At 41.6% G+C, this 11682-nt stretch overlaps 1 protein-coding gene across 1 annotated transcript in view; it reads left to right on the top strand.

Moving 5' to 3' along the window:
* Window positions 1-4162: 4162 nt before the first annotated feature.
* Window positions 4163-11682, top strand: part of LOC145409243 (fibroblast growth factor receptor-like 1) — a gene marked incomplete at its 5' end in the record, with an annotated part of 174839 nt that continues 167319 nt past the window's right edge. The window contains one exon of the mRNA XM_080279727.1: window positions 4163-4229. Within this exon, the coding sequence (XP_080135853.1) occupies window positions 4163-4229 (67 nt within the window). The remainder of the gene's footprint in view (window positions 4230-11682) is intronic.

Genomic DNA, 11682 nt, shown 5'->3' with positions numbered 1-11682 from the left:
CATCCCTCCATTACGTTCATGGTTTTCCTCTTTTCATTCTCCCACCAAGTTCGCATGCATACAGTTTCGTTGTTAGCCTCCATTCTTCATGAGTTTCCATTAACCCTAACCACCTCCGTATCATCGTATTATACTTTTCACAGCTATGATGTTTTTTTTTTTTAATGCATTTGTTCTTGTAACATTCAGATGGTTATATTTTGCTTGGGGAAAGACATCAGGTTGTGAATGGGTTGTTGGAGACCGTTCTTAATCACGTCACTGCGGATTGCCTCTGGAAGGCAGAGCAAAATTGTGTGACTTTAATAAAAAATAGGACATACGTAGCGGTAATCATGTTTACAAATTTAAGCTTTTCACTAGGTTGACGTCTTTTTAATGTTCTTATTACCATCAAACTGTTTAATTCAGCGTAGGAGAGACCCTCAGTGGTGAGGGGATTAATGAAGGCTTTCCATAACCTTTCTAGTTGGTAAACTGTGTCTTACGCTGAGTAAAATCGTCTAGAGAGAGCAGGAGCAAAGTAATTATGACGCTCTTTACCATCTCTTTTGCGCTACTGCCACACAGTAACCAAGATGTGTTTCTGCTATTATGGTACTTGTTAATTCATTCAGCACGAATGTCTGTCCCAGGTTGAGTAAATTCGTCTGATGTAGGAAGGACAAATCAGGCAGGATGTTATTTTACGGAAAGAGATAATTGAGAGTTTCTAACCTCTTGACTACGAAGGATCAATCCTAAGCTAAAAGTAAAAACAAGTGGTGCTAGGCACAAGAAACATCGCCCAACAGCAGTTACTTTATTACTGTTAAATACTGACACGTTTCTGCCATTTGGTGTCAGTGCACAAGTAAAGTCTAAGGAAATGGTGCAAATGTTTTCAAGTTATGCCCTCCGAAAATCCATGATCTTGCATTTGACCTTTCAAAGTCATTCAAGGTCAAAGATCTTGGTGCCAAATGAAAGCCCATATTACGAGTTCCTGTATATTCCAAATAGTAAATATCTCTATCTTCAACCGTTTTCAAGTTACAGCCCTCTGAAAATCCATGACCTTGATTTTAACCTTTCAGGGTCACACAGTTATCTCCAAAATTTTATCGCTTTCTTTGGGGACCAATGCTCACATATCCTGAAAGTTTCAGCTAATTTCATTCTGCAGTTTTTCCGTAATGTTGCCAACAAACAAACAAACAAACAAACGACCAAATACAGTACCTAGTCGGACACCGTCTGGGAGAGGTAAAAAGTCTAACAGTTCCAGGGATGAAACAAGAAGCACTCAGAGACAGCAGCACCAGCACAAGGACCAGGTATTTCATTTATTTGATGCAAGAATGGAGGAACCAAAGGCCAGGAGCCCACAAGATTGTTCCCTCCAAGAAAAACAGAGAAACAAAAACAAGATAACAGAGAACCAAATTCAAGGTCCGTTCATTTCGAGATTCCTGGACACACTGCATGTTAAAGACTGGAGATCATAGGCAGTAGGAAATAGAGACAGAGGGAGACAGTTCCCTGTGACCATGACTTTTGACCAACTGCTCTCAAAATCAAATTATTTCATTCTTGCCTGGCCCTTAGCCCCTCCACCAAGGTTGGCTTAGTGGGATAAAACTGTTTAAACTGACCTTGCCCTGTGATCTTTACCTTTGAGTTTTCCTTGTGATCTTGACCTTTGACCAATTGATCTCACAATCATATCCCTTCGAGCCTTGGCTTACAGTGAACTCTTCCACAACATTTGGATTAAATAGGATTAACTGTTGTAGATCTTGCAATGTGACCTTGACCTTTGACATATTGCCAAAAAAGTAAGTCATCCCCCATGACTAATGCTCGACTTTTCCACCAAGTTTGGATCAAATCATATTAAACAGCTTTAGTTTTTTGTGTTCACAGACAGACACTTGGGTCGAAATATGATGACCATATCCCGCAACCTTGAGATCTGACAAACTAAATCAGATTCCTTCATTCTTGCTTTATTCTCAAATCTTCTCTAAGTTTTATTTGAATTGGATAAAAACTATCGAAGCTGATCATGCTGGACCAAACTTTGACGTAGCCCTGTCACCTTGACCTTTGATCTATTGTCAAAAAAATATGCTCCTCCCCTCGGCTGACAGGTCACTCCTTCCACCAGGTTTGGTTAAAATCGGTTAAAAGATATTCGAGTTACTTTCTTCACACAGGCAGGCAGACAGACAAACCGACAGACACACGTCGAACAAAATATGACACGCGCTCGCGCTTTGAGAGGGCGTATGTATAAAACATATTATTTTCCTGAAGTCATTAATGGAAACAGGTTCTATCCCTTCCACTTATTGGGATCTCTCATGGTAGGAAAAAAAATCTACTGTAGTAAGAAAAAGAAAAAAAACTGCAACACCCGAGCTTACCAACAGGTCACGGGTCAAGCACATGACTTCCCTGCAACGTTGACCTTTGACCGACTACTGTCAATCCTGATTTCTTGCCTGACCCTTAGTACCAGCAAGTTTGGCCCAAATCAGATAAAAGATTTTTTTTTAGTTGACCATGCCCAGTGACCTTAACTTTTGACCTTTTGCTGGGACATTGACCTGTGATTGTCCTCAATATCGAACTCCTTTATTTTTGTTGTAAATTGGATAAAACCATTTAAGTTGATCTCGACCGTTGACTTATGGTTTAGAAAAAAAAAAAAAAAAGTCAACACGATGGTTGATCGTCAGCTTTTCCACCAAGTTTGGGCCAGATCTACATCAAAACTGTTTTAGTTATATTGTTATACTGCTAAATTATAATACTGTTTTATACACAGAAACAATGGCCCTGTGACCTTGACTTTTGACCGATTTTTCTCCAGATCAAACTCCTTCGGTCTTTCTTTACCTTCAACCCTTCCGCCACGTTTGATCTAAATCAGATAAAAATTGTTTTAATTGATCATGCTCTATCAAACACTGTCCTAGGCTGTGACATTGATCTTTGCTCCCTTTGTTTAAAAAAAAAAAAAAAAAAGTCAATTCCATGACTGTTTTTCTACCCCTTTACCATATTTGTTGTTCACACACACGCACACACACACAGACACACACACACACACACACACACACACACACACACACACACACACACAGCGTCGAACAAACGTAACACCCACTCTCGCTTTCCGACCGCCAGTGGAAAAGACGCTACCGTACTAAGGCTTTCATAACGATCTCATTATGTCATTACGTGAGGTGAGCACGACACGGACCACACGACCCCCTTAATACTGTTTGCCATCTGGTGACGCCAGCATGGGTACGTTGCAGCCTTCTGACGAATCAGTGTTTTATATTTCTTTTGTATGCAGCCTTCATCTTTTTCACTAGCCGCGTAGCGAAGCTGGTATTGTTTTCAGTTTGTCTGTCTGTCTGTCTGTCTGTCTGTCTGTGTATCTGTCAGAACGATATCCTCATAACCGCTCAAGATATCATCACAAAATTTTACAGATGTGTAGTAGAGATGAAAATCTCCTACTAGTTCGAAAATGTTGAAAGTAGGTCAAAGTCAGGGTCATATTACTAGCCGCGCCAGATACTGTATGTATCGGCTCACGGCTGGTGTGATTTCCTCCTTGGGGGTCCTCTAGTTTTTGTCTGTCTCTGCTGGTTTATAGGTTTACTTCTTGCTTTATTACCTCCGCCAAGGAGGTTATGTTTTTGCCGGTGTTGGTCTGTTTGTCTGTTAGCAGAATTGCTCAAAAAGTTGTGAACGGATTATGCTGAAATTATTTGGAGGGGCAGGATTTTGCCCAAGGAACAATCCATTAGGTTTTGGAGATGATCCGGATCATCATCCGGATCCAGGAATTTTTTAAAGGATTCTTTACCATTGCGGGATAGTGGAGATTTCAACATTTTTGCTTCTAACTCGATAAATAATCCCTGCAATGCTTGCGCAAAAATTACAAGATAACATCATAAGATCAACCAAACACTCAAGTTTGATCTGGATCTTTTGCAGGGGTGTTGGCAAATGGGGGATTGTTCAGCCTTGGCGGAGGTTTGCAATCTCGGACTGCTCTTGTATTTCGTATGCAAATGTTTAATATCTCTTATGTTTATGATGATATTCTCCTTTTCTTATTTATTTTCCTCGGTTATCTTTTCTCCTTCATTTATTTCTTTCCTTTGCATTCATGGTCTCTCTCTCTCTCTCTCTCTCTCTCTCTCTCTCTCTCTCTCTAAGTGGCATTGTTAACTGTGGTGTATGCATGTTCCCCTCCCCTCCCCCCAGCCTCTCTCATTAGTATGAAAAGGCCACCACTTAATCTTTGTGTCACCTAATGGATGGCTGGTGTACCTGGGTGTGGTGTGTGGTGTACCTAGCTGTGGTGTACCACAGCGTGGTGTGCCATGTACCTTGGTGTAATGTACGTGGTGTACCCAGCTGTGGTGTACCACAGTGTGGTGTGTGATGTACAGTACCTTGGTGTAGTGTACGTGGTTTACCTGGCTGTGGTGTGTAGTGTACCTTGGTGCACTGTATATGTGGGTGTAGTGAGGTGTACTTCACTGTAGTTGTACCTTGGTGTCATATATGGTGTACCTGAGTGTTGTGTGATTTGCATCTGGGTGTCATTTATCTGGATGTAGTGTGTGGTGCACTTGATGTGTACCGGGGTGTGATGTGGTGCACCTGGGGACATCATGGTGTGATGGAACTGGGTCTGGCGTGACATATCTGGGTATCGTGTTTAGTTTACTGGATGTTATTCACCTTACTGTGTACCTGGGTGAGGTGTGTGATGTACAATTCCTGGTTGTGGTGAGGTATACCTGGATGTGGTTTATGCTGTGTCTTGATGTGGTGTGGTGTACCTGTATGTGATATGTCCCGGGGTGTGGTGTATGATTTATTGGGCTTGAGATACAGTAGGCTACTTGATTGTTTTATGGAGTACCATAGTGTGATGTGGAATACCTGGGTGTGATGTGGAGTACTTGAGTATGGTGTGTGGTGTACCTGCGTGTGACGTGAAGCTTCTGACCGCAGTGTGGTGTACTGCGTATAGTGAGTTGCACTTGGGTATGATGTGGAGTATCTCCATGCGATGTACAGTACCTGCCTGTATTATGGTATACCTGCGTACCTGATGTGGGTGTGGAATGTCTTTAACCTGGGTTTAGTGTGGTGTGCCTGAGTGCAGGGAAAGTAAATATTTGAGTTTTAATACACACAGCTATTCTTGCCGAATAAAATCGTATGGCAAGAGATTCAACCGAATAAAATCTTATGGCGAGAGACCGAATAACAGACCGAAGTGGGACGACGGATGTGAATGGGTTGTATATACAGGAATGAACTTCACACACACACACACACACACACACACACACACACACACACACACACACAGTATTTTGAAAACTGTGATATCTGTGGAGGCCAGAGCGTTGATTAAAATGTGTTCCAACTCACACCAGCCACACTACCTCCCTCTCTCCCTCTCCCTTCCTCTCCCGTCTCTCTATCCTTTCCATCCTTCCTTCTTTCTCCATCCCTTTCTTTCTTTTTTTTTCCTTCTACCTATCTTCCTGTACCTTTTCCCAGTCCCTTTTCCTATCTCTCACCCTCTCTCACTTGGGCTCCCTTCCTCCCTCCCTCCCTCCTTCAATCAATCTGTATCTCCCTCCTTCCCTCCCTCCCTCTTTTGTTTATGCTTGAAATAACTGGCCCTATTCTGCAACTCTCTTGCATCTCTCCATGTTCCATGGTTATAAAACACTTCATTTCACTCAAGTGTTTTTCGTCTCTCTCTCTCTCTCTCTCTCTCTCTCTCTCTCTCTCTCTCTCTCTCTCTCTCTCATTTTATTTTTCGATAAATAATGGTTCCAGTTCTATCAGAAAGTTGAAATACAAACTAACAGGGATTTCTTGATCAGCTGTATCATGTTTGCTTGATTGTCAGTAAATTTAGTAAACACAGCAACAGATCCCTACCTTCACCAACACACCAACTCCTCGGTCGTCAGAACTTTTCCTGGGCCGAGCTAAATCGTTGTACGCTAAGCAAAAGAATATATTAACGTTCGTGGCTGAGCGGGTAGTGGTCAGTTCCGTCTCAACCCTCTTACCAATTGATAACTACTGAGCCAATATTAACCTGGAGGAAGAAAGAAAGCAAAAGTTAAAATCAAGCACAAGTAGCATTTTCTGGCTCTTAATTTTTATCATACATACATACATACATACACACATACGTACATACATATATATATATATCCCTACATACTGGACATGCATACAATAAGTATTACTCCCAGTGCAGAACTTAGTTGTTGTTTTTTTCTGTATTTAAAAGAGTTACCTTTAGCACTTCACTGAAGTCGAAATTCCATCAAAGGAGACTGTGCATAATGTTATAGTATTTAAGGCAAAAACTTCATTAATCCACCTGTGTCCGAGGGTGTTGGCTATTTTGATATCCATCGGACCCCACGAACACCATACTTTTATTGCCTGTCGTTCATACATGCATACATACATACCTATATTTTTGTGTATATAAATCCATGCACATATTATTCGCGCATATGTCGATATACCGGTGCAATCCTTTGCCCCCATTACACACACACACACACACACACACACACACACACACACACACACACACACACACACACACACACACACTTATATAAGCAGTCACATACATATACATACAGACAGTTTTCACACATACCTGCATACATACATACATCCTGTTCACACTTTCATAGCCACCCCTCCACCCCAACCCCAAACGCACACAAGTACTTACCCACCCACCTACCTACTATACAAAACAAACACCAAAATCACACCTGCCCAAACACAGTATCAGGGCATCGAAACAAGCATCCAAACATCCAAACACACAGCGCCACACTCGGTCCTGGTGCTGTGCCGGTATTCGAGGGTGCACCGTAATTAAACGCAATTAAATTATGAGGCGCGCAGTGTGGCATTCCGATTGCCGTGTGTGTGTGTCTGTCGGTCTGTCTGCCTGTCTGTATGTGTGCCTGTGTTTAGTTTTTGTGCGGTGATGTTTGTTTATATCGTGCTTGTCCCCATGTGCCTTGCTTCGTATTGATAGGCCTTTTTGTTTGTTTGTACGAGTGTATATGCATGTGCGCGTTTGCTTTGATGTGGATGTGACGAATGTTTGTTTTGCAACGTGTGTGTGTTTTCACGTATGTATTCTTTATCAGCCATGTGAATGAAGCTGGTAGGCAGACATGAAAGCTGTAGGAATCCGTGCCTCGCAGTACTGTTGTGTGCTAGTGTTTCTGCTTAGCCTGTGATCTTACCCCTAACTGAAAGGAAATGACAGCCGAGGTTTGATATCAGACGAAGTCCTGCTGTTGGTAGTTTGAAGACTTTTAAGACTGAATGAGTGTCAGTGTCTCTGCGAACCTTTCCTTAAGCAGTCCAGTAAAGCCTGGAACATTCAGCATGACACTGGATGATAGGTCAGTGTGAATCCCTGGTCACGACCCCCAGCCAGGGGTAAGATTATGAGGATAGCAGAAACAATGGCTCACAACTGTACGTGGTAGGTGGGATGAATGGAGTGTGTGTGTGTGTGTGTGTGTGTGTGTGTGTGTGTGTGTGTGTGTGTGTGTGTGTGTGTGTGTGTGTGTGTGTTACTTTCTCTAAAGATCTCTTCCCCAGCTATTTGTTTCCATCTCAAGGAAAAGAATCCCCAACTTGGTAAGATTTAATAGGGAAGTATGAAGTTAACTAACTTTTCCTTGGTAACTGCATCAATAATGCTCATGCTGATGATTCGTGCACTTGCCATCATCATCAGTGACTGCGGAAGCGGAAACATAGGACTGAAGATTTGGTTGGTTAGTAACAAAAAGTAGGGACTGAGGAAACGGCAAGAATTCATCACACTCTGCACCCTCATCGCGTTAGCCTATATTTCCCAGCACCTCTTCCTCAGCGATATATTTTACCAAGTACACCTTGTCCTCTTTTATGTCGTGGGGGAAAACCACAGGGTGAGGCAAAAGTCTCCATGCAAATATAGAAGCATTTTATTTTCAACCCCAACTAATTAATGATATTAACAAAATGTTCAAATCAACTGTGGAAGTCACGAAATGTGTTCGGTATGATTACCTCAGCTTGTTAAATGAAAAAAAAAACAAAAAATCACTTTAAGAGCAGCTTCTCAATAAACAGCCAATGTTTGTACGGAGACGTCTTCCTCACCCTGTATGTCCATATTAAATCCATTGATACAAGGCAATACTAAGGTGTAATATGCATAATCGATCGATGAGGAAGGAGTGAGTACAAAACTTCTTAACATTTCGTCAGCGATTTGTTTTGCGTATTTGTATCCTCTTGTATGTTTCGTGAGTCACACAGTGTTGATATGAAAATGATATAGATTAAATACAAGAGACTTTTAATATGTAATATACAAAATAAGTGGTCAAGACAGAATGCTTTCGAAATTTCATAAAACTTCTTCCTCACTGATATTTTTTCATTATAACACAGTACCATATTGTTCTCTTCCATGTTACTCATGCAAACTGTGTCGATAAAAATATGCAAATGAGTGACAAACGAATGTTAAGGTGTAATATATAAAATCTATCGCTAAAGAGTTGCTGCTTCGGAGTCTCCCTTGCCAGTTACAAAATGACCCTCTGGTGACGAAGCTAAACAGAGCTTTGGTTGTCAAGATTGGAGCCAGAGTTAGTCACAACCTAATGTTTTACCTCTTCGTTTTTTTTTTTTTTTTTTTTTTTTCTAACCATAACTCTCTAGTGGTCCGAACAACTCCAGAATTTTAGGTCACCTAAAACCAGATGCTTTGGGAGGCTGAGAGTGGGTATAGGAGTCTGACAGTGATGATAAAGGTACCATTAACTCTGCAGTGGCCGAGACACATATAATATTCAATTCCAGCTAATGCCAAACGATTTTATATAGCTAAGAGTAAGTTATAGAAGACTGGGAGTGTTGACAGAACTCCTCAGCTCCCTCCCTCAATTATGGTCGATCCCAGTGACGCGCTGGTTGGAATTAATTATTGTTTGGACGTTTGACCCACAAATGTAACTGTTGGCAGTTTTCAGTTAATTAAGGTCCCTGTTTATTCACTTAACCCTAGGGTGAATTATTGTCAACTTATTTCATTCATTGCCTGTGGAGAGCGTACATATTGTCCATAATATTAATGAATTACACACAGAATTTGTAGGTCATTTGCCATTGCCACTTATGAAAAGTACTGAAAAATATTAGCTGGATTGTTGGCATCATAGACGTAATTTCGATAACATATTTCTGAAGATGGCATTTGACTGTAAAGGTAAGACATTAAACACATTTGAAGTACTCTCCTCTCAGCACCATTTCACTACCAATGGCAAAAGTAGAAACATGCGTTAAAATTCTTTGTGGGGCATGGGAAGACAGCCCCAGTGCCTCAGCCTCAACTGTCCATGGTATGACCAGAATCTGTGCTTCATCAGTTTTGCTGGATTTATTGTCCTTTCAGTTGTTTCGGGGAAACACACACACGCACGCTGATAAATTTTGCGAAGTTGTCATCTGTCACTGGTCGGAGCATAGCCTACTCGTAGATAAAAATGCACCATGTGTCTTGCCGAGTTAAATCGTCGGTCTAGACCATAGTTCAGTACGAAAATGCACTGGTTCTCTCAGCTTTTCTATGTTTTTACCTCCTTCGTGATGCACCTGGCATATTAGGGTGACGTGTACTTATTTTGTTGTTGTTGTTCTGGTTGGAGAAAACTTTGAATCAAACCTTCGCCACGTTCATTGCGTCCAACCTGCAGGAGCCATCACCTTGGGGTATTAATGCCCCTGCCCCACCCTACCATCCACCAACTTCCAATCCTGCCCTGCCCACTCCCTTCTACCCAAGCTACTGTAATTTTCAACCGCCTCCCCCATGCTGAATTTCTCAAAGGAATCTGTGACCTGGCACCTTCCCACTGCCAGCGCCACCCTTCATATCACACTCATCGTCACAGGGTGTTCTCGTCTTCACCCACACCACCCAGTCCTAAAAGAATTCATTCAGCATATCTCAGTCATTGCATTTTTAGGACTACGCCATCAAAGGCTTGATCTGAAGTGATCAGTACTAACCGGATCACCATCACAGCACTTCATAGCTATTCTCACCCTACCCACATGTGCTCTGCCTTGACAGCCAGTCAACCTTCATCGCTATGTTCACAGGATATTGTTTTTAAATCATGGCCTGTCACCCACTGCCATCCAGTCCCATCCTGCTCACTTGTTTCCACCCAATACATCCAGGTCCGAAAGACCTGAATCGATATTTTAAAAATCATAGACAAAGAGGGCTGAGTTTTACTACACTTTTTCATTATTAGTCGTGAACTAACCTACTTGAATCAAAATATGACTGAAATTACGCAAAAATACTAAAATCGATCTAAACTGACTTGACCAGATCTTACTGAACCTAAACTGATGTGCTCGAACCTGACTGTATATGAAAATCCTGAGTTAACCTATCAGGACCTGAATTGTTCTGACCTGACCTGAACTGATGTGAAGGACCTGAATAAACGTAAATGACTTGACTGGGACAAAGTGGATGTGACTGGATGTAACTGGACCTTCACTGACCCAAAATGACCTGACGAGGCTGAAGTGGTTGGGACAGGCCTGATTCGATGTGAAATGGCATTGACAAACGTGAATGGATCTAAGTGGTATTGAATTAATCTGACCGTTGCTGTTGTTATTGAAGTTCCAAAATTATCTGGACTCAATTCGGTAAACTGTAAAAAGCCAGTCATTTCGTCCTGACCCTCCCATAGATTTTATATGTAGGCTGTGTTGAGGGTTGAGGGTTTGTTCACCTGATGAGAGTAAGGTTCAAGAGACGAGTAAGTTTGTCATGGTATGATGGACCACGCTAGAGGATGGACAGAAAAACAAGTTGTTCCAAAATTAATTTGCATTGATCTGACTGAAATCGATTTGATGTGAGTAACATAAATGAACACTGAATGGCCTCGCTACATAAACTTACCTACGTGGACCATAATTGACCGCGTTTGACCCGAACTGAGACAAACGAATCTGATGATTGCTTTGACTGAATATGAACTTGTTTGATACGTCCTAAAAGAATGGACGTGACAGTAGCTAATTTTAAATTAATAGCCTGAACTGACCACTGGACTAGTTTGCTTATGATTAGTTCACGTAGGCTATGGTGACTAATGTTTTACTAGCGGTTATGTCAAACACTGATCTCGCCGGTTGACGTTATGTTGGTATGACGCAGGCATGTGGTCGACGAATGCGAGTTGTGTGTGTGTGTGTGTGTGTGTGTGTGTGTGTGTGTGTGTGTGTGTGTGTGTGTGTGTGTGTGTATAACATAGCTTAATGGACAGCACAATGCTGATATTGCCTGGAAACAGAATCATATTTACACTGAATTCCAGATTTTTTTTTTTTTTTTTAAGTTTTAATTTCGCAGTTACCTGCTTTTAGATATATTTTCATGGCGTATACCTGGTGCTACATTTTGCCACTCTGCTGTGTTGGGGTTATAAACTTTAGTCAGTTGTGCTGTCGACGCAACCAGTAAACTGATTAGCATTGAAATGCACGTTTTTTTTT

Source organism: Coenobita brevimanus, chromosome 80 (assembly GCF_032717465.1).
Source record: "Coenobita brevimanus isolate Jiangsu-jjx chromosome 80, ASM3271746v2, whole genome shotgun sequence".
In the NCBI taxonomy this organism is placed as follows: Eukaryota; Metazoa; Arthropoda; class Malacostraca; order Decapoda; family Coenobitidae; genus Coenobita; species Coenobita brevimanus.
The sequence above is the reverse complement of the archived record's forward strand: the minus strand, read 5'-3'. Positions and strand labels throughout refer to the sequence as shown.